The 24,395-nt window shown below is 35.7% G+C and overlaps 1 protein-coding gene across 1 annotated transcript in view; it reads right to left on the bottom strand.

Annotated features, from left to right (window-relative positions):
* Window positions 1–24,395, bottom strand: part of LOC150084650 (papilin-like) — a 967,274-nt gene that overhangs the window by 175,191 nt on the left and 767,688 nt on the right. The window contains exon 30 of the mRNA XM_090376529.1: window positions 8,250–8,294. Coding sequence (XP_090232655.1) covers window positions 8,250–8,294 — 45 coding nt within the window. The remainder of the gene's footprint in view (window positions 1–8,249; window positions 8,295–24,395) is intronic.

Genomic DNA, 24,395 nt, shown 5'->3' with positions numbered 1-24,395 from the left:
AGACTTTGCATTGGAGAAGGCCTGAATGCTCCCAGCGCAGTCCTCAGAGCACTGTGCTGGATGACATTTAACTGTTCTAATGTGCTGGTCTTAGATGAGTCATATAAGGGAGAACCATAATCTAAGCATGAATGGATCAGAGACTAGTAGAGGTTAAGTAAGGAGTACTGATCAGCTCCCCATGACATGAATGAGACTGATCAAAGTATGTTCAACTGTTTTAGACAAGTAGTTCATAGATATGTGATATGTGCTTGGAAATTAAGCTTATTATCTAATATCAGGCCCAGAAATCTGAAATTTACTACTGGTATCAGATTATTGTTTAGCTGTAGTTCAGGATGAGGGTGGAGATCACATTGCTTACAAAAGTGAATGGTGGTAGACTTCTGTTCAGCTAGTCGAAATCCGTTGCGGACATTGAGGATTCAATTCTGTTAATGGCAAGTTGGAGTTGACATTCAATGATGTTCCTGCTTTGCGAGTGGCAGCAGATGGTGATGTCATCAGTGTACATATAAGCCTCCACTGTTTTGGGGATGTCTGTGGTTATGCTGTTGACTCGAATTGCAAAAACACTGCGTGGAGTATAGAGCCCTGTGGTACTCCTTCCTGAATATGGGATGTAGACAGTACACTCTGATAGCAGACCTGAAAAGAGTGGTGGTGTAGGAAATTCTGAATTATCTGATGTCCTAGATGATAAAGGTCCATAATAATACCATGTCTCCAGGTAATATCAAATGCCTTTTTAATATCTAAATTGACCATGACTAGATGCTGCTTCATGACAAAAGCATTGTGAATATTCAATTAAGCTTTGATAAGGACATCAAGAGTGAATCTGTTCTTGCAAAAGCCACTCTGATGATCTGTTAAAAGATTCTCTGCTTCTAAGATCCAGATAAGCCTAATATGTATCATTCTTTCAAAAATTTTCCCATTGCAGCTTGTGAAAGATATTGGCCTATAATTTTTAACCAATGAAGGGTCATTGCCTGGTTTTGGTATGGCAAGTATGAAAGGATGACCCCAGAAAAGTGGATAAACATTTTCTGAGAAGATCTGGTTATAGAAGATCAGTAAGGTATGTAAGTCCTCTTCAAATAATTGTTTTAGCATGATATAATGTACATCATCTGTACATTATATCATTTCTTTAAGGATTCCTTAAGTTCTGTTAAATTAAATGGCTGATTTTACCATTTAGCACTTTTATTTTTCTCCAAATGTGTCATGGGTCAGTGTCGTTAGTGAAAGTTGAGGCAAATGAGATCTAGGAGTCACGTTTGGCTTTTCACCTAATCTGCCTTGCTTTGGCTTTAAATCTTTTGTATTCAATTAGATTACTGGAAAGTAATCTAATTGAATACAAAATTAGATTACTAGACTCGTAGGAAACTTACGGAATTTGTTCCAAGCATGGTTTTTCTCATGCTTGGCATCAGGGCAATCTGTATTCCACCAGTTGTTATGGTGGGAGCACTTGTGATGTCGTGACTTCAGAATTGAATTTTTTGCTGCAGTTAGTATCTGATTAGTAATGTAGGTAGTTACGTCTTCAGTTGGATGTTGCTGAACATAACTCATGTCTAACTGGACCTAGATGGAGTATTTCTCCCAGTTTGTCCCTTGAACTTCTAGGTGGATCAGTGCTCGAGAGTTCGAGTTACCCATGTTTGTAATGAGCAAAGGATTGGAAAGTGATCACTATTAAGAGGATTGTTTGTCACTGACCATGTCATGTATCATTTAATTAAGCTGATGGAAGAATTTATGGTGAGCAGATTGACAAGTCTACTGCAGAAGTAGATCCTGTAGGTAGGTGAATATAAGTGGGAGATCCAGAGTTTAGTATTGCTAGGTTGTTGTTATTATTCATGAATGTTTCGATTAATATGCCTCGTGTCAATTGCAGGCAACCCCCATAATGGATGGTGGCCACTGAAGTCACCAAAAAGGAAGATTGGAGATGGTAGTTGCATAACCAGATTATGCAACTACCATCAACTTCTGTATTTAAAAATGATTGAGAAAGGGAAATACAGGCAGTTCTCACTTTACAGGTTCCTGGGTTTACGAGTTTTTTTTCCCAACTATCAAGTATCAACAAAATCGAAAATATGAACATTAATTGCAAAAAATTAATGTTAAACATTCATAAATACCGCATTCCAAACCATGTGCTTAGCTATACAATACAGTGTACCCTGCTTTACAATATTAATCAGTTCCAGAGACACCATCATATCGTTAAAATATCGTAATGTGAACCCAATAACACATTGTTTTATTGGTAATTCATTTGAAGATCTCAGAAGTTGAAATTTTTGCTGTATAAATAAGCTAGTTATCTCTCTAAAATGTCATTTTTAAGGTCACAAGTGTGACCTTAAGGCCATATAAAAGGTCGTGAGCATGGTTTGTAAATTGTATTAGTTACCAATTCAAATCATTAAAAAATGCACTACACTTTCATCGTTATAATACGTTCCGTTATAAGAATCAATTTTAAACGCCTTTGTGATATTTTTCTAAAGCATATTTCTGGAGGTAACAACCATAAAACAATTTGCACTTTCCGGTTTATTGGCTTTGCTGTTACTGCAGGCAATTATAAACGGGTAGTAAACTCCATGTTATTGCATTTGTGAAAATACCGATAGCTGGAATTGTGTGGGTTTTTACGCTATTATGGTGAAATGTGTTCCCCTTCACTGAAATCTTCAATCATATAAAAAAAACATAAATAAATTTTCACAATCTTCATAAACTGTGTTTAAGCTTCATAAACTTGTTACTCCACACGAATCGTGTTAGTTGCAATTTGTGTGTGCCGTTAAAAAATGCTTATGCATGCAATTATGAAATTTATAATTAAAAGAGAAGATTATCTTGGAAACAAACACATCTTGAAACATTTCTGAAGAAGACAACTCCTTGTGCAACAAACCAACAAGTGCCGAGCCAATAATGAGTGATGAAAGAGTGTGCATTTAGTCAATGATGATGATGAAGAATAAACAATCTTTAACATTTGTAAATCATAAATAATATCTTTATTATTATATATGCTTGATTTTACAGGCTACGTTTTCATTTCTTTGGATAAATCAATCATTGTTTAAACATAAACTAATTAGCCAACTAATTTCATTGTTGAGAACGTAACCCCTATTTTTAACCTTATGTCTATGGGAAATAAATTCCCGCTTTACGAGCATGCTCTAGGAACAAATTAACTCGTAAATCGAGAACTACCTGTATATATAGAAGTTAGGGTTATTGATATACTGATTGAAATGCATACTGCCGCAGCTTCTAGACTACTCTGTAACTGAATTTTGTTTGGGCGGTATGTTTGATTTTACAAGCACAGCTTCCTCCTGGACAGGATCTCGAAGGAGACTTCAAGATCCTGTCTTTTCTATACATTGTATAGTTTGGTGAAGCTTGAGATAATAAGAAAGTTTCCTATAGACATACTCCTATCGAATTGTATTGAATTTGTAAATCTCTTAAGTCGTCAGAATTGCTTCTTAGTCCTGCAGTTCCACTGCATGATATTAGACATTATTTAATGTTTAGTAGTAGTGGTGAATTGGTCTGACTGTTTTTTAGAAGTGGAGCATTTCGGTCTGTCTTGCTTTATTTTATATTTTTTCAGGAAATAGTGGTGTACAGAATCCATGGTGTCATTTGCATGGAGTTCCAAAATGGGCTATTCATTAGCTAAATGCTCATCTACTTCCATACTGTTGGTGCGAGTTTCCATATGTTTTGAATCTGTATCAGATTTTAGTTTTTCTTTTTCAAATGGAACTGATGGAGTATTACTAGGGTTGCTGATTGGGGTATTTGTTGTTTCGGTAATTTTCCTTGGAGGATTATCTTTCTTAGTGATTATAAGTGTAGATTTCAACCAGTTTGCTAGAGAGATGTTAGGCGGAACTGAAACTTCTGTTTGTGCTGCAGTAGAAACAAAGTTCCGAGTTCGAGCTGCATAGGAACACCCACTAGGTAAACTCAACATAATTTGCCTACATGCCTCAGGAAACGTGACTTTATTAATTTATTATTTTGAATTTTTGAATTTTTTTTCCTATTATCCAAAGTTCAGAGATTTTGGAAAAGGCTGGGTGGCTTCCTTTGCAGTTCAGACAAACTGGGGTTGTGATTGTGCAATCTGCTTGAGAATGCTCTTTAGATCTGCAGGTGGGACATACGGCTTCACCTCTACATGCCTGCTGTGGAATTTGAAGCAGCAAATGGAATTCGGAATGTATGATCAAATCCAACAATTTAAATAGCCAGCTACTCCAAGAACTGGCTAAGCCAGTTCTTGGAGTAGTTCTTCTTCTTCGGAGACTGTAATTAGGTCCCACTCACTGATCACACCCTTTGATGAATTTAAGGTGCCGATATTACAGCCATCTGAGCAAATGTATCTTATTCTCATGAAAACAGTAATAAATCTTTCAAAAGCAAGTGGGATAACACTATAGACATTTGTTGAGTTAGTGGGAGAGTAAAAACTCTGAGCCCATAAAATGATGTGTTTAAGAACTGCTCAGCATGTTTTGAGGTGGCTGTTTCAATGAGCAGATCTCCAGATTATAGTCTTTTCACCATTTTTGGTGATCCGGCAATTGATTCCAAACATTTTTGAATCATGAATGGCAATAATTTGCCCACAAGTTGGGAGGATAGAGAATGAATCACCAAGAAATTTGGTAATTCACCATGACATTGTGCTTCCCTTCAAAGCCTTTTGGGTTGGTTGGTGTCATGATCGATGTCAAGAATTTCTGATTTTGAACTCGATGGCTCTAAAGATGGATACCCGCTTGTATCCATGATGGCTCCTTTTGGCCCTGAGGGTTTATTTTTACCACCCAGGTTACCGGCCCCACCACAGGGAGGCAGGAGCAGTGCCACTTGGTGGCCAAGCATAGAGATTAGTACAGTTATTTAGAGTATTGAATTAAAGAAAAAGGTACTTTCCTTCTTCTGGACTCTCTTCTTAGTGCTTTTAAGAAAACAGGGCTACTTAACAGAAAACTTTAAAAATACAAGAAAAAAGAAACAAGGAAAACTCTGTTGCTGGGAAAAAAAATGCTCTATAAACGCACAAGAATCGCTTAGCCATGGAAACACTTGGCATCCGGTGACCCATAGCCAAGTGGTCAAGTGTAAGGGTACATAAGTACATGTGCTTTGAGTGACCGGGGTTCAAGCCCGTGACTGATAAATAAAGTGCTGTTTCTTGTGAACTCTTCTGACCGTGTGGCCATTCCAGAGTATAAACAGAATTTTATTTATTTATTTTAATTCTGAGTTAAATGTATTTTTTATGTAACAAAGAATTTAACAATAGCAAAAGAACCGTTAAAAATTAGAATAGAAGATGACAGAAAAAGTAATGATGTTTAATTACTTTGTAGTACAAATAAATAGTTTAGGAATAACTCAAGAAGTAGAAGAATGGTAATTAAAAACAAGTAGAATATTGAGAAGGTTAAATAACATAATAATAAATAAATAAATTTTCTGTTTATGCTCCGGGGATGACCAAACGGTCAGAGGAGTTTACAAGATACACAGAATACAAGAAACAGCACCGTATTCAGCAGTCACGGGCTTGAACCCCAGTCGCTCAAGGCACGTGTACTTATGCACCTGCATGCCTGACTACTAGGCTATGGTGGCCTTAAGTTATAATCTGGAATAGCTTAAATATTAAGAATCTAAATTTGACCTGGTGGTGGTGGCAGCACTCAAAAAAAAGTAGCAAAAATGTGGCGGGGCACCAGAAAGGTGACCAATGTTCTTTTTAATATTTGGAAAACATTTTGTAGTTTTTTTTTTTTTTTTGCATTCTGTTTGGAAAATACCAATATCTCAACTTTTCTTAATTGACTGAAATACTTATTTTATGCAACTTTTTATTAAAAAATAAAATGAATTATTTAAAAATGCTGTATTTTTAACCTTTTATTTTTAAAAAATATTAATTAATTATAAGATTTAAAAAGACATTTTAGATATAAAAATATAAACATGGATCTATTAGTTTCCTCCATTTTCTGGTTTAAAAGAGCATTAAGTTCTCAAAATTATAAACATATGCATAAACATATATTTCTGCTTATTGTGTGAATAAATAAAAAATTTATATATATCAGATACTATTATTCACTTTATTTTCATATTTTAAATTTGGCATACTTCACAGTAAGTGAAATCTGATATTACAGCCATCTGGGCAGAAGTTTCTTATTCTCATGAAAACAGTAATAAATCTTTCAAAAGCAAGTGGGATAACACTGTAAACGTTTATTGAGTCAGTGGGAGAGTAAAAAACATGTAACCTAAAAGTATGAACAAATACATAATTAAAAACTTTGTGGACAGTAACCTGACAGCATCTCGCACTCAATAACTGCAAAAACTCAACACTGCAAAAGTTGTAAAAATCATTTCAGAGATGCAGCAAAAGTTTTTCTATATTTAGGAAGGTAGAATAATTTTCTGATTTTTTAGTTACTAAATAATGATTAACAGGATGATTATTTTCGAGGGTCACCTGTCAGGTGATCTGCCACTACTGCCATGTTAAAATATGTAAAACTATGACAAGACCTACGTGTGTGCAGCTTCTTAAAGACATAAACAGCAAAAATAAAACAAATACATGAAACTACAGAAATAAAAATTCTACGTTCTAAAGAAAATGAATAAAAAACAGTAAAAGATAAAATTAAAATAAAAAATAAATCATAAAACAATGTGGAATTCAACTTATTAATGAATACATAAAAGAATAAAAGAATGTTGCTGTTGTTGTTATTGGTTTAGGGATTTATTAGGTGAATCAGCATAGTGCACCAATTAAAAGAACGAAAAAACATACAGATAGGATGGAAAATCAGATGGTGGATAAGATTAAAAAAGAAACAGAAACCACTAAGCAAGAAAGTGGAGGAAGACCAAGCAGAAAATGGCAAAATGTTTTATCCCAAACCCAATAAAAAGGATGCTTAATTGGAAAAAGGAGAAGTCAATTCACATTTGACAAAAATTATCTAATTCTGAGTTAAATGAATTTTGTATACAAATTATCCTTCAACAGCTTATATTTTGGAATATATATATTTTTAACTACTGCATGTTTTTTTTATCTAACAAACCCCAGGGGCTCACACCTGGTGAGAATGGGCTTGGCACACCCAGGGTCCTGAGCTGGATATCATCATTCTTCTCTTTCTTGGTCATTCTCTTCTACTTTCTCTCTCTCTCTCTCAGGGTAACTCAAATTTTTTTTTGGACTGGTGTTGCATAAGCCTCACACTTCCTGGCACCATATGGCTAATAATAATAATAATAATTATTATTATTATTATTATTATTATTTTTTTTTTTTGGAAAACTTTTTTTTTTTTTTTTTTTTTTTGCATCAGGGGGTCATGAGGTAGAACCCCTAATCAGGGAGAAATAATATAAGAGTAATAATAATAATAACAGCAAAAGAACCATTAAAATTAGAATGGAAGATGACAGAAAAAGTAATGAAGTTTAATTACTTTGGAATACAAATAAATAGTTTAGAAATAACTCGAGAAGGAGCAAAAGAACAGAAATTCCTTTCCATACCATTTCCACCAAATACGGAGGATGTGGAAAGGTCAGGGAATGAACCACATATACCCGGAGCAATATGGCTTTAGTTGCTAATGCTCCTAAAAACCAAATAACAACAACAACAACCATACCATTTACCAATCTTAACACTAAAACAGCATGTGAATGATATAAAATTAAGTGTTCTAGATTCTTCTTTTCTCATAATATATTTTCAATTTATATCACTGTAAATATGTAGGATGAAGTTGCATAATACAAAATGATGAAAAGTCAAAGGAGTGGGCTGCTTGCAAGTTCTTATAATTAATAGTAGTGAATATGCACTGATCACTATACAAACATATCCAAATAATATGCATGATGAATTTTTTGGCTTTATCCTGAAATGAAAGAGTACACCTTTAATTTCAGAAAATAAGTAATAAGATTATCCACTTCAATCCCAAGGTAAGCTCTCATTAGATTTGAATTATTCAAGGGGTTATGACTGTTTAGTCCTTTAGCAGAGATAAATACATCATCATTCTGTAATTAAAAACCAAGACCCACACACATAAAATTCTTAATAACTGACAATGAATTTTAATAAAAGTTCAAAAACATACCTTCATTACTCAAGTGTGCATCAACTAAAGGAGAAATATTTCTTCCTGAAAAGCAAAAGAAATTTAAAAGATCAACATATATATAAAATTAGCAATAAAATTATTAGAACCATTAGAGAAATACACATTTCTCTAATGAATACACATAAAAAATTATATATATATTAAGACACTCTTACACCATGATGATTTGAAAAAATAAATTACATTTTATGATATTCATATCATTTACAAGGTGCAACGTCCAAAATAATTGTTTATATGGTGATATTTCAAGGTACTTTTCAAATTCCATTGTTAGAATTAAGTGGACCAAACTAACAAGGTTTAATTTACCAGACACTACTACTAAACTATAAAAAAAAGTAATTTTATAATTGAGCAGTGGGGTGTTCTAGGAATTGAGTCAAACACTTTCCTAAAATTAAAAAGAACAATGTCACAACTGTTTTCTGTGTTCAGCACATAAGTGGTAATATATTCACAGTCAAATTAGCATTAGCATTAGTATTGGTAGTGGCAAAAACTGAGGCAAGAAAGGAAAAGCTTATCAAGCTTCTTACATCACCTAGCTATTCCCTCCAATAATTTGTATAGTTCTTCCTAGAATTTATTCAACTACCCATCTCCACAATAACAGATGGAAATTTTTCCAATATTCAAATACCTGCTGGCTGAAGGCAAACTTCCACACATCTATCCTACAAACCATCCATTCTCAGTATGGATTTATGCCCCCTCATGTGCGTAGTCTCAGCAAGGTGGAAGAATACCATTAACATTCAGCTTACTCAATCCATTCAAGGCTTTAAACACCCTCAATTTGATCTCATTGCAGGTGCCAAGCCTTCAGATGCTGCAATTTGCAAAACTGAAGACTTTCTAGGTAATAGCACCCTTTTGTTCCCTTCACCAATCTAGCTGCCCTTATCTGCACCCATTCCAGCAGATCTACATCCTTCCTAAAGAGAGAGGCCTCCGGATCTGTAAATAGTACTCAAGATGCAACCTAACGATGGTGTTATACAAAACAAAGGGATAATCACCTCCTTATCCCTGATAGCAAAGTTTCTGAATATCATTTACAAATCCCATGAGCTGTGCTGGAAGCCTGTCTACACTGCACTGAACTTCTTATCTGACTGCACAATTACTCCTAGGTCTTTTTCATTTCCAACTAACCTGATAGTACCACATAATTGGTAAATTAATCTGGGATTACAGCTACCTATATGCAATACTTTGCATTTGTCAATGTTAAACTTCAACTACCATTACGAAGCTCATCTGCCTAATTTTCTAGATCTTGTTGCAGCAGAATACCTTCATTACTGCCATTAATCACACTGCCACCTTTGTATCATCCGCAAACTTAGACACTAAGCCTGATATAACTTCATCAGCATTATTAATAAATAAAAAAACAACAATGGGCCCAGCAATGAACACTTGGGGAACTCTACTAATAACATTGAAGAGCAGTCTCCATTAATAACCACACCCTGTCTTTTCCCACTCAACCATCCCACTCAACTTGCTCATAATTAAGGGGTACCTACAATTTTTAAAAATGGAGCAGTGTGGAATTAAGCAGTCTTTTATTGTGCAATATCAAAAGCTTTCCTGAATTCCAAGCATATGATATCAAAATTATTTTTTGCATCCAGTTCCTTTATTACTGAATCAAAATATCCAATCAGATTTTTCAGACAAGATAGCTCCTTAAAAAAACCATGCTGTGACTGGAATATAATTGTATTCCTATCTAGATGGTCCTGCATTACTTCTTTAATCAGTGTCTCCAATATTTTCCTGGAACAGAAGTTAAGCTAACAGATCTGTAATTACTCAAGTCACCCTTTGATCCCCCTTTGCAAATTGGGATACACTCCCACATATCCAGTCCATAGGGACCTTCCCTGAATCCAAGGATGCTCACATAATTATGGCTAAGGGTTTGCTTAGCTCCTGTGCTGTTTTTCTTAATATAACTGGATAGACCCATCCACCACAAGTGCCTTTTTTATGTTAAGCTTCAACAATTTCACAGGCGCCTCCATAGCCAGGAGCAGCAGTGCTTCTTGATTAGACCGGAGTTCGAGCTTGTGACCACCAAATACGGAGGATGCGGAAAGGTCAGGGAATGACCACCACATACTCCCAGAGCAATATGGCCTTAGTTGCTAATGCTCCTTAAAATAAAAAAACGATTTCACTTCCACTTATCACCATAGCATTTAGCTCCCTGTTAGATTTTGATGAACTTCTGGCATTCGCCTCCCTAAAGAATTCCTCATATGTGAATGTAGACATAAAATACCTATTCATTTTGTCAGCAATCTGAGCAGGATCACCAACAGTTAAACCACTGACATCAAGTGGACCAATGTGATTCAACCTCTTCCTACTACTGTTAATACTACACTGCTTGACAAAATTAACAGAACACATGGAAAAAGTGGTGTGACTCATGCAGCTTGATAAGAAGCTTGACAAAATTTTGTATGGTAGTATACCACAGGATAACAATGAAATGAGGGGACAGCAAGAAACTTCGGACAGGTATAAGGGACATTTACAGAGGTTGTATAAGAATTACCAAAAATGTCACATCACAGAAGTTGATAAAAGATGCTCAACAATATGATCACAACATAAGTAAGGTGTATGATCCCCTCCAACTAAACAGGCCTTACAGCAGTGAACTATGCTCGATATAAGGGTGTCTATAAGATTGTGTGGCAATCCCATTTTTCCACTTGTGGAGACCTTAGCTCACAAGTGTCTGAGGAGTTCGCTGTCAGCATACAATGTGACACTCAAGGGCATTCTCACATGTTCAATCAGATTAAATCTTCTGATTTTGTTGGCCATGGCAATCATTGGATATCTTCAGTTACAAGATATTCCTCCACCACTTGAGTTCTATTTGCAGTCGCGTTTTCGTGCATGTAAAGAAATTCTGTGCCAACCACACCCGTAAAAAGTCATATGTAGGGTTTGAGGATCTTTTCTCGATACCATTGCACAGTTACGGTATCCCTATCAAAACCATGAAGACGGAGCAGACATTGAATTTTTATTCTACACCACACAAGAACACAGTCTCCACTATAAGTGTCCCTTTCTTAGAGGTTGGAGGAATGGTACTGCATTCCTCATTGTCTCGATGAAATAACATCTAGAATCTGTTTGTAGGCTAAAACAGGACTCATCAGAGAACAGAACTGTACCCCATTTGCCAGAGCTACAAGTCACATGTTCATGGCACCAGTTTCAATGACTGTTTGGGTTTTATTGGAACATTAGCAACTAAGGCTATAATCCAAAACCAGGTCATAGAAAGGTAAAACTTTCAGTGACCTAATGGATTAGGTCACCAAGTCAAGATATATATAATAAAACAGGTATAAAATGTATAAGACATAGATTGATAAAGAAGTAACAATAAAAAGGTAAGTTTTTAAATGTGAGTAAAAAGGTTTACTGATTTTAAAAAAATAAAACCAGCAGACACATGGTCATTGTCAGACAATATCTGGCTGAGTGTATAAGGCACAGCCAGATGAATAAAAGCCGTAAAATATAAATCATGTTCATGTCTAAAACATGGACACTCAGTTAAAATATGATGAATAGTTAAAAAGGTGTCACAATTCTCACACATAGGAGAGTCATCTGCCCTCAACAGAAATGCATGCGTAAGATGACTGTGTCCTATGCGGAGGCAAGCTAAAACAACTTCCTCTCTGCAGTTCCAGCACAGACTAGACCGTCAGTGTTGGATTACAGGCTTTATCTGATACAGCTTGTTTGTGACCTGCTCATGCCAAGATTGTTGCCAGTGGGAGAATAATTTATCATGTATTAGCTACCTGCAGTCTGTATAGGGAACTAACAGGCAAAGAGTGTTGTGGGGTTCTGGTGATCTGGCTGCGGCATCTGCCAGTTCATTACCCCTGATCCCAATGTGGCTTAGGATCCAGCAGAAATGAAGGTCGAAAGAATGCTCAGAAAGAGAGTGTAACGTCTGCTGGATCCGGGTTAGGAATGGATGAGGGTTATAACTTGTCCCTGATAAAGCCTGAAGTATACTTAGAAAGTCAGTATACACCATAAACCTTTGGTACTTGTGAGTTTTAATGTGGTCCAAGGCTAATTGTATAGCATACAACTCAGCTGTATATATGCGTTCATGGGAAATCTTCCCAGATACAGCAGACTCTTGATTTACCAGGATCAGATTAACCGGGAAGCAGATTAACCAGGACAGTTCAAGACTCCAAATAAAAAATAAATAAATAAAAAAAATAAAAATAAAAAAAATCAACCAGAAATAAAATTCAAGTAATAACTAGAATAGGTATAAACAGATGTTTTGCAAGTCATAAATAAGCGACAAGAACCAGCGTTATAAGTCATCATTGGGAGATAATGTACCTATTATCTTGCAACCCCCGCTGTCTTCACACCCACTTGTCCCTGATAAAGCCTGCTACAAGAAAAAAAAGAGAGAGAGAGAGAGAGAGAGAGAGAGAAGAAGTGTTTAGTTTGTTTTAGTGCATCGCATCGATTGTTGTGTTCTGTTGCACCACAAAAAGACAAATTTTGTTTCGTTATTTATGTCAGGGATGTCGAAATTTTTTTTATAGTAAATATTTTTTTTTGTTTAGAAATCACAAAAATGATGGGTAAATGCAAAAGAGTTTTGCTTTCAGTTAAACAAAAACTTTAAATTATCCAAAAGTTTGAAAATGGTGCATCAGTTATCTTTAATGAACCATTATAATGTTGGTGACCAAACCATATGATCATTGCAAAAAATAAAGGGAAACTATTAGATTTAAAATGGACATTGTAAAAAATAAAGAGTAGCATCGTATTGGACACATGAATAGTGTGCGATAGGTTTTTTTGTTTTTTATCTATCGCCATATTTTTACATAGGTTGCTGAACATTTTTCAATACAGTAAAACCCCAACTTATGTAAATTTTTTTTCCCTCAATTTTTTTTTTTTTTTAGAATTGTAAAATTTAAAACAAACCAACAAAAAATAATAATAAGCAATCAATAACGACGATCATGGCATGCATAAATTTCACAAGTCAGATGTTATTTGGTTTTTTTAGGAGCATTAGCAACTAAGGCCATATTGCTCCGGGAATATGCGGTGGTCATTCCCTGACCTTTCCGCATCCTCCGTATTTGGTGGTGATGGGCTCAAACCCTGGTCTAATCAAGAAGCGTGTGAACACACACACACAAGTCAGATACAGAGTAACAAGGAAAAAAATAGGAAAGAAGAGAAGACTTAAAATTTATTTATGTATTTTTCATATGACTGAAGGTATTTTAGTGAAAGGGACACACATTTCACCATAATAACATAAAAACCCACAGAATTCCAGCTATTGGTATTATCAAAAATGCAATAAGATCGAGTTTACTACCCATTTATAATTAGATGAACTAACAGAAAAGCCCAATAACATGGAAAAGTGCATATTGATTTTATTGTTTTATGGTAGTGCCCTCCAGAAATGTGCTTTAGTAAAATGTGAGCTCGCATGGGGTGATAATAGCGAGTTTTCACCTTAACCCTGTGAAGTTCTTTACAGAAAATTTTATTTTGACCGTTATCATGGTACCGACTAAGAGAATAAGTGACAGCTCCTACAACAAAAGGAAAGTGATCAATTTGGATCAGAAAATTAAAATAATAAGGATGTATGAAAATGGTCAAACATTAACAAGTATCACGCTGAATTCAGATTTGTCGATAATAATATAGTAGCAATATGTTATTAGTCATTCCCAAGTTACGTAAAACTCGACCTATATAAGACATCCTGGAATGTACCTCTTACCATCTATCCCGGAAAATTGAGAGTCTACTATACAGTATGATCTAGGAAGATGGCAGCAGATCTGACAAATGACTCTAACTTCGAACCATCAGCAAAGACAGGCAAGAAGTCTGGGTACTGGGCACGGTGGGCAGCACTGAGTTGTCGGTAGAGAGATGGTGAGGTTGTGGCCTTACCCCAATTTTTGATGGAAAAGTCGTATGATGGTAGGCAAGCATGCAAAGGTGAAAGTAGTTGCCTTGGTAACATTGTCTACCGTAATGCTGAGCTCTCTGAGCAGCTGTTGGACACGGATGGCAAAGGGACAGTTGGTAGTCTGACGGGTGTTATAAAGAGTTTCCCATCATGGCTTGAAAACGGATGTCCGCGTAGGATTGTGGGGTGCCTCCATAGCCAGGTGGGCAGGAGCAGCAGTGCATAGCATACGCTTCTTGATTAGACCGGGGTTTGAGCCCATGACCACCAAATACGGAGGATGCAGAAAGGTCAGGGAATGACCACTGCATATCCCCGGAGCAATATGGCCTTAGTTGCTAATGCTCCTAAAAACCAAATAACAAATAAATGTAGGGTTGTCTCTGGCAGGGATTTCGATTTAAAAGTATATTTTAGTGACAATTGCTTTTGTCGCAGGGACAGTGGTGGTTCAACTGCTTCAATGTATAAACTCTGGGCAGGGGAAGTTCTAAATGCCCCAGTAGCAATATGGATGGCTTGGTGGTAAACTGGGTCTAGCCATCATAGTACACTGTTTCTAGCCGATGCATATACTTGGGACCACACAGTCTAATTTAGATCAGACAAGTGCAAGGTAAAGGTGGAGTAAAATGCAGCAGTCTGCACCCCAGTTATTGAAGAAGATAGTACGTAGGCGATTCAAACTGCTCATACACTTTGTCCGCAGTTGATGGATATGTGGTAAAAATGTCAACTTTCTATCGAATGTGAGTCCCAAGAATTTCACCTCAGTTGCTACTGGAATGATGTTTCGTCTGAGCTTGAGTTCTGGTTCAGGATGAAAGTTCCGTTTGTGACAAAAGTGTATGCAGACGGTCTTCAGAGGTGAGAACTTGAAACCGTTAGCCACCACCCAAGATTTGACATGATCAAGAGCATGCTGAAATGGTAAAGATGGTAAAGTTATCAACAAAGAGGCAATATTTACAGTTGGAGAAAATTGTTCAGTATTAGAATTAACTTTGATAGCAAAAAGCGTAACACTCAGGACTAACCCTTGGGGGATTCCCTCCTCTTGACAAAAAGATCGAGAGTGAACAGAACCTACATGAACTTGGAATGAATGGTTCATTAAAAATTTTTTAATAAAAAGGGGTAGATGTCCTCTAAGACCCAGATCGTGGATATCCTTTAAAATTCAAAATCTCCAAGCCATATCATACACTTTTTCCATATCAAAGAAAATTGACACCAGGTGCTCGTGTTTGTGGAAACCATTTCGGATTGATGTTTCCAGTCTAATAATATGGCCGAGTGTTGACCTATTCCTTCAGAAACCACATTGCACTTTGAAAAGGAGGCCATTTGCTTCTAAATACCACATAAGACGGGCATTCACTATCCTTTCCAGTATCTTGCGCATGCAGCTTGTCAGAGCAATAGGACGGTAATTATTCAGAAATTTTGGATCCTTTCCTGGCTTCGGAAAGACAAGCACAATTTCCTTCTGCGAGGAGTCTGGAAATTCATCTTGAAGATCTCACATCTGGTGAGTATGGGCTTGGCACACCCAGGGTCTTGAGCTGAATATCATCATTCTTCTCTTTCTTGGTGATTCTGTTCTACTTCTGACTCTCTCTCTCTCTCTCTCTCTCTCTCTCTCTCTCTCTCTCTCTCAGGGTAACTCAGATTTTTTTTTTTTTTTTGGCTGGTGCGGCATAAGCCTCGGGGTTCCTTGCACCATATGGCTAATAATAGTAATAGATAGACTCTGTTGATGTTGTTGTTTGGGTTTTTAGGAGCATTAGCAACTAAGGCCATATTTCTCAGGGGATATGCGGTGGTCATTCCCTGACTTTTCCGCATCCTCCATATTTGGTGGTCACGGGCTCGAACCCCAGTCTAATCAAGAAGTGTGTGCTATACACTGCTGCTCCTGCTCACCTGGCTATGGAGGCACCAGACTCTGTTGAATAAACAGAGCAGTTGATCCATGGATTCAGATGAAAGATGTTTAATCATCTCCTAATGGATGTCGCCTGGCCCGACGGCACTCGCCTGGGATAGTGTTAATGCCGCTTTCATTTACCATTCTGTGAAGGGTCGATTGTATTCTTCACAGTTATTTGCTGACAACTTCAAATGCTGCTTTTCAGCATTAGGGGACAGAAACTCAGGGCAGTAAGATGCTTGGGCAGGCACTTTAGCAAATATCTCCCCTAGAGTATTTGCAATTGCAGCTGGGTCTGCAACTGCACATCCATTATGCTCCAGGATCAATGAAGGGTGTGATGTGTATCTGCCCTGCATTTTCTGGACTTTAGATGAAAAACAACTTCTCATGAACAAGGATAACTATAGTCACTTTTGTGATCCAAACTACAGTGATCCAATGAAGTATCCACAGTGATACACTGATCCAAAAAAAGGAATAATACCCATAAGAATAATATCCATAGTAATCCAAAGATGGAATAATACCTATAGCAACCCAAAGAAGGAATAATACCCATAGACTGGTAACCAAAAATCAATCATTTCTGACAAATTAAGTTATAAAAAGGAACCAGTGAAAGGAAACAACAGCCTGGACAAGAAAAGAACGTCAAATGACAAAGGATTTTTTTTTCTCCAGGGATGGCCTAGCCAGAATTACTAATTCTGGATTCCCTGGCCCAGCTACCCATGCCATGGATAGAAACTCAGGGTCAGTGGTGCTCCACAGGCCCCTAGAGAAGAGTTTAGAAGACCAACAGAACAGGGGAAGCTTTTATCAGAACCCAACATTAACAACACATCACTTGCACTGTCTGGCTTTTATAGGTAACTGAATCTCAATACAAGAGAATTAATAGTGGAGTTGTGGACAACCATCAATGCCACTTGACCCTCAACTCTATGTCCACTACGTACTTTCTGTACACATATTCAAATTCCCCATATTTAAATTCCGCATCCCTTATGTCTGAATGACAACATGTCACCACATTTGATATCTTAGTCAGTACTTCATTTATCATGCAGATGCACCCTCCTGTACCATCTGTCTAGTTAGACAGATATACAAAATAATAAAAATATATACAAAATAGACAAAATATAAACAAAATATTAAGCAAAAATAAAATTTCAGAAATTCAAAAATTAGCATTAGCATTATTTGAGGCATATGATGCAAGAAAGCAAGCTTATACAGCATCAGCCAAAAAAAAAAAAAAAAAAAACCCATTGCCATTTCACCCATCCTGTCACTCCAAATGTTTGTCTAGTTCAGCCTTAAATTTATTTAAGCTATCAACTTCCACAACAACATATGGAAGGCTGTTCCAGCAATGAACTACACATTGGCTAAAGGCAAACTTCAGCATATCTATTCTACAACTGTCTTTCCTCAATTTGAATCTATGCTGCCTCAGGTTCTTAATCTGAGCTAGCAGAAGTATCCCATCAGCATTGAGCCTTCTCAAACCATTCAAGGCCTTATACACCTCAATAAGATCACCTCACAGGTGCCTAGTCTCCAGATGCCAACTTGCAGAACTTAAGCCTTTCTTCATAAGTGGACCCCTTTCTTCCTCTCACAAATCTTGTTGCCCTTCTCTGTACTCGTTCTAGCAACTCTCCATCCTTCCTAAAATGAGGTCTCCAGACCTGTATACAGTACTTAAGGGTGACCTGACCATTGCCTTATACCAAGGGTGACACAAACTTTATGTGAAGTTTGTGTCTTCGTGTCATCTGCCAAGTTTTCGAAATTGGGGATATACTGTGATAAGAATCTTCCGTATGCAAGACTGTAAGAGTTAGGGTGATTCTTCGTTTTTGTTTGTTTCAAATACGAAAAGCTGATTCATAGAGATGTGGAACAAAAAAAACAGAAATTTAAAAGTTCAATTCATTTTTTTACATTTGGGTACTTTTCTCGGCAAACATATTTCCAAAAGTCTTTTTCTGATGATTTGGCTTTTAAGAAGATATCGTTTAGCAATGTAAGAATTTCATTTTCAAGTAATATTTTCTGCATGTGAAAAATCTCAGAGATTTTTTCTGCAATTTGTTTCGTATCTAAGTCGACATTAAATGGATAAGAAATATATTGAACAATTTCTTCAATTGTTTTAAAATCATCAACAACTTTCTCAATTTCAGAAACATTTCTCACTATTAAATTCAAAAACAGGATATTTTTGCAAATGATGTTAATATTTGCAAAATGATCGAATTTTTTTTTCTTTGAGATCTTTAGCCATTGCGAAAATTGATATTTATATGCAGAAATACTACTAATCATGTCACCCCCCCCTCCCTCTACCATCTATCTAGTTGGATATAGGGGCCACATATCACCTTAAACATAGTCCCTTTTAAACAAAATATTTTAAGCAAAAATAAAATTTCAGAAATTCAAAAATTACCATAGTAAAGATTTATAATATATATCACATAATATTCTTCATAATATATATCACAAAAAAATTGTGATATATATTATGAAGGGTAAAAAAAACACTATTACTATGTGAATATATTTATAAATTTTACTAATACTGATGAGGTATAAATCTACCACCAAGAACTTTTAAAACTGAAATATACAATTTGGTCATTTCTGGATTTATAACTCAATCCACCCTTCAGACTAATATGCGGAAAAGGGGGGACTTGTGATGTTGCTTTTTTTTTTGCCCCAACATTCATTATAAATTTGTTCAGCATGGTGAGATGGAAAAACAGGCCTATTAAAATGTAATTCTGATGTGATTTAGGGAAAAAGTTAAAAAAAAAAAAAAAAAAACACTATCTTAGTGGAGAAATCCAGATGATTTCTCCACTAAGTCAATGCACCCTGCACACACTGCACTCTCCAATTCTTGAATGACCCCATTCAAGAATTTTTGAATAGAGAGTGAAGTGTATGCAGAGGGCCCAAAAACATTCCTATAGTAGTACTCTACCCTCCACATTAACTGACCCCCCTTCGTGTGATTTATTTTCTCTTCCCCATACTCAAAGTTAAGCTGAAACAACAAAGATGTAATGACATCCCATCCATCCATCCAACAAAATGCAACAGAGGAACAACACCATCTCACAGATGAAGACTTCCAGTAATGCTTCTAAAAGTGGCAAAAACATTGGAACTCTTTGATTTCATCAGGGGGAACTACTTTGAGGGGCACCACTTATACATACAGGGTGGACAAAATAATGTAAACAAGTGATATGAAAGTGGTAGTTTTTATGGCTGTATGGACATATTTATAAACATGTAGAGATGATTTTTTTGGTTTCATGCAGGGAGTACTATGGAGAAAAGATGATAAATGCTGATATTTATTTAGCAGTGATATAAAAATATACATGAAATTGACGGACCTGTCTGAATTCCACAGTGATCAAACTATTGATGCAAATGACTAAAACTACTGATTTTTTTAATGCATCCAGAGGAAGCATATCAAAACTGATGCCTGCATTCACCAAGTATGGAAAAACAAAATCTCAGAGGACAAATTGTAGAAGAAAATCAAAATTGTCTGAAAGAGCCCATTGGACACTGAAAAGGAAAACTAAATGCCTCAAAAATAACTGCAGAACTTAATGTGTAAACAATCCAGTTTCGTGCAAAACAGTTCAGAAAGAACATCATAAGGCTGTAATTTATCGTAGAGCCGCTATTGCCAACTCAGTTGATGTTAATGCAACAACTTTCTTGCATTAATATCAACTGATGTTAATGCAAGAAAGAGGATGCAATGGTGTAAGGAGTATTCAATGATTGGAAACATTTGGAAAAATGTACCCCTCATCTGAAAAAAAGACATTGTGCTTCTTAAAAGTTCCAAAGATGGGCAACTAGCATAGTGAGATTGGCAAAAGGATGACCTTACGAAGAAAGATTTTGATTATGTGGGCTACAGAGCTTGCTAACCAGGCACTTAGTGGGGGAGACCTGATTGAGGGTTATAGGGTTCTGAGAGGATTAAATAAAATGAATGAAGGTGGAACTTTCAATTTTAAAGAATTCCAGAACTAGGGTCCATAAATTCAAATTACAGGGGAAGAGGTTTATACTAGATTTGTAGTATGTGTTCATTTAACCAGCAAGTTGTTGATTATTATAACATGTTGCCTCCACAGGTAGATGAGGCTTACCTATGTGAGGAAGGAATTCCTCACATAGGTAAGGAAATAAACAGATAAGGAAATACAGGCGCTTCCGACTTACGCAATATTTGACTTCCATAAATTCGACTTTACGTAAGTTTTTGCCGGCCGGTGTAAACTTAAAAAAAATTGTGGAAACGCATTTGGCACCTCATAGGAATAAATGGAGGTATTGTGAAAACATAGCAATGTGAACCCAATAACACATTGGTTTTTTTGGTAATTCATTCTAAGACCTCGGAAGTTGAAATTTTCGCTATATAACTAAACTGCTTATTGCTCTAAAAGGTCATTTTTATAATGGGATGCTACACTTTCATCGTTATCATATGCTCCATTATAAGAATCAATTTTGAATGCCTTTGTGATATTTTTCTAAAGCATGTTTCTGGAGGTCATGACCAAAAAATAATAAAAACAATTTGCACTTTCCAGTTTATTGGGCTTTTCTGTTAGTGCAATCTATTATAAACAGGTAGTAAACTCGATCTTATTGCACTTGCGATAATCCCGATAACTGGAATTGTGTGGGTTTTTAGGTTATTATGGTGAAATATGTTCTCCTTCACTAAAATCTTCAATCATATAAGAAACATAAATAAATTTTCAGAATCTTCTCTTCATTCCTATTTACATATTACAATGATAAAGGGAAACCGACCAACGGAAAGTGCAAGTGGTGGCAGTGCCAGGAAAACAAACAAAATTGATTTAGAAATGAAGATGATTAAGAAGTACGAAGCAAGACAAAGTTTGTCATCTGTTGCATGGAATTAGGTCTCGCTGTTTCAGCAGTGAATACTATTTTAAGGGACAGTGCACATATAAAAGAACATGTTAAAGGAATAACGCATTTAAGATCAACAGTGATCACAAAACAGTGTTCAGGTGCTATATCAAGGATGGAAAAGCTATTAATAATAATATGGAGGCAAAATCAGATTCAGAAGCAAGTGCCCCTGAGTCCAATTGCCATGCAAGCAAAAGCAAGAAGTATTTATGAAGATATTAAGGATAAGTATGGCAAACCCCAAGCCAAGTTTGTGGCAAGCAACTGGTGGTTTAATAGGTTCAAGCATCACGCTGGTTTCCAAAACATTAAAGTAGGCGGTGAAGCTGCTAGTGCCGATTCTGCAGCTGCAGAGAAATTTTGTGATGTGTTGGAAAAAACCCCTTCTAAATGTCCAGCGCCCTAAACTTCTGCAGCGGCATTCTTATCAGCTCGAGAATTAATTCTGGCAATGATGCTCGAAAGGTCAAACTTGCTACCATTATGCCTGTCCCCTCCCTTTTTTTGTAATTTTATAATTTTGAAATTTTTGTAATTGCACATTTTTGTAATTTTTCCTACCATGGGATAAAAAAAGAATAAATAAATAATTCTATTTACATGTTCATCAAACATTGATTTTTTGCTTCAATCAAATTCAGCAAGCAAAGTTGCGAGTGCTGCATAAGCATTTAGGGAAATTCCGACTTACATAAAACTTGATTTACGCAGAGTTCTGCAGAACGCAACCCTTACCGTAAGTCAGGGAGTGCCTTTACATAATTTGTATTTTCTTATCTGCTTTTTTTTAGCTAATACAACAAAAGCCTGTGGCTTCCTTACATTATATCGCTAAGGCTAATTCATTATATTGATGTGAGAGTGTACAGGTAATGTACAACCTCACATCAATATAATGAAAACTTACAGCTGGAAATGAAGAAATTCTCACGAATTCAGATATTGAAGCTGAATTAAATAATGCATATGTAAATGTAGAGGATATTACTGCAATGTTTTCATTTTTGTGATCTTTTATATTTTTTACTTTTAGATTTTTGCAAAATTCTCTTTATTTTGTTTTTGAATTATCTTTTATTTTTTACAATAATCCTGCTTTAATAGCTGTAAACTAAAAACAGAGAAAAATAATATTTAAATATAATTTATGTACAGTGTGTAATTTTGCATTTTTATAAACAGAAATTCCTTGCATAATTTCACTCCAGATTGCATGTATATAGTCCAGAAATGCACTAATGAAAGGGTTAAGTTTCAACATATCTCATTAATATATTAGATAAATTAATAAATAATAAAAATTTAAATCAATTTTTTTTCCTGAAGAAAGAGGCAAAATTTTTTTAATAATCAAAACTAGGTAACTGAACAAAATGAAACAAACAAACAAAAAAAATGGCAGTTTTAGAATATGATAATCATCTGATAAAAAAATTCCAAGACTATTTTTCTTAAAAAAAAAGATAAGGGGTATAGATGTATAGATAAGGTATAGATAGTATAGATAAGGGGTGGACAAAATAATGTAAGCACCTGTGATAAGTTTTATAGGTATGGCATTGGGCCACCCTTTGCTTTTAAAACAGCTTGTATTCTATGTGCAAATAGATTCAAATAAATCTTGAACTGCCTTAAGACGGATTTTAGACCATTCTTCATGGTGGAAAGTTTCAAGCTCCTTAGGTGACGAAGGTGGAGGAATCTACTTCTCATTCTCTTCTCCAAATATAACCACAGTGTCTCAATATTGTTTAAATTGTTTTCAGCGGGCAGTTGGTTTGTGGAATAGACTTCCATCACTTGTTGTTGAAGTTGATAGCCTAAACAAATTTAAGGCTCAGCTGGACAGGTATTTCGAATGAATGGAGGGGTGAAATGGGAGTAGTGGTTGTGTGTGTGTGTTTTTTTTTTGGCTGATGCTGAATAAGCTTGCTTTCTTGCATCATATGCCTCTACTAATGCTAATGCTAATACTAATGCTAAAAATTTGGTGAGTGTACAGGCCACATGGGAGATGCTTAGGCTTAGTTTTTCATGCTCGTGAAACCAAGACTGACACATCTGGATTTGTCAGTCTTGGTTTCTCATTTTCATCTTAGAACATGGCATCATTTGTGGAAAACAATGTTTGAACCATAGGATGAACTTGGTCAGTCAGAATAGCAAAGTCATCAGTGGCAGTAATTTGCCTGTTCAAGGTGATGATAGTACCTAAAGAATACCAAGATATTGTTACCCCAACCTTTATTGACCCCACCCCTCTTCCTCTGTGTTTGACAGTTGGTATAAGACAGGATGATGTGCTTCATTTGGCATTTGCCAAATGTAAATTCTCCCTGATATTGGAAAAAATGCAAATGATGGCATTTTGTCTGAAAATATGATATGTTGTCTTATAATTGCCTTATACAGTGAGATTATGACCTCCCTATCTCTACAGAATGTTGTTCAATAAAACATCGATAGGGCACCATGATTTTCTTTACCACCTGTTTATATTACTCAGTTGAAAGATAGCACGACCCTGTAGAGTTAACTGAATCTCTACATATATTGGTAATACTGCATTGAATGAACTTTCAAACACAAGCATGTTAATAAACAATGCTTACTAATATGTTTATATCAATCACAACTTCAGCATTTTGTGGGTCTTTATTTGAAAAAAATAATAACAAAAAAATCCAATTTTAAAAGAATAAGTCTGTAAAATTAGAGTATGCCAGCTTTTAGTAAAATCGTAAGACTGACTTATCATAAACTTTATAGAATAACTTTAAAGATGGCAGGTCACATAACTGTATAATACATGCAATTTACCGGAAGGATTAAAATTAGCACAACATACAATACCTTTTCCTTTTTTCAAACACAAGCATGTCAATAAACAATGCATGCTGATATGTTTATATCAATCACATTTTTCAGCATTTAGTAGATTATTTGAAAAAAAAATAATAACATAAAACAAATCCAATTTTAAAAGCATAATTCTATAAAATGAGAGTATGCTAGTTTTTAGTAAAATGTTAAGACTGACTTTCCATAAATTGTATAGCATAAATGTAAAAGATGGCAGGTTAGACAACTGTATAATACTATTACATAATTTACCTGAAGAATTATAGTCATCACAGTATAC

Source organism: Mastigoproctus giganteus, chromosome 6, assembly GCF_048544385.1.
Source record: "Mastigoproctus giganteus isolate SK-2022 chromosome 6, ASM4854438v1, whole genome shotgun sequence".
Classification (NCBI taxonomy): Eukaryota; Metazoa; Arthropoda; class Arachnida; order Uropygi; family Thelyphonidae; genus Mastigoproctus; species Mastigoproctus giganteus.
Note: the sequence above shows the minus strand (reverse complement) of the source record. Positions and strands in the feature narration are given on the sequence as shown.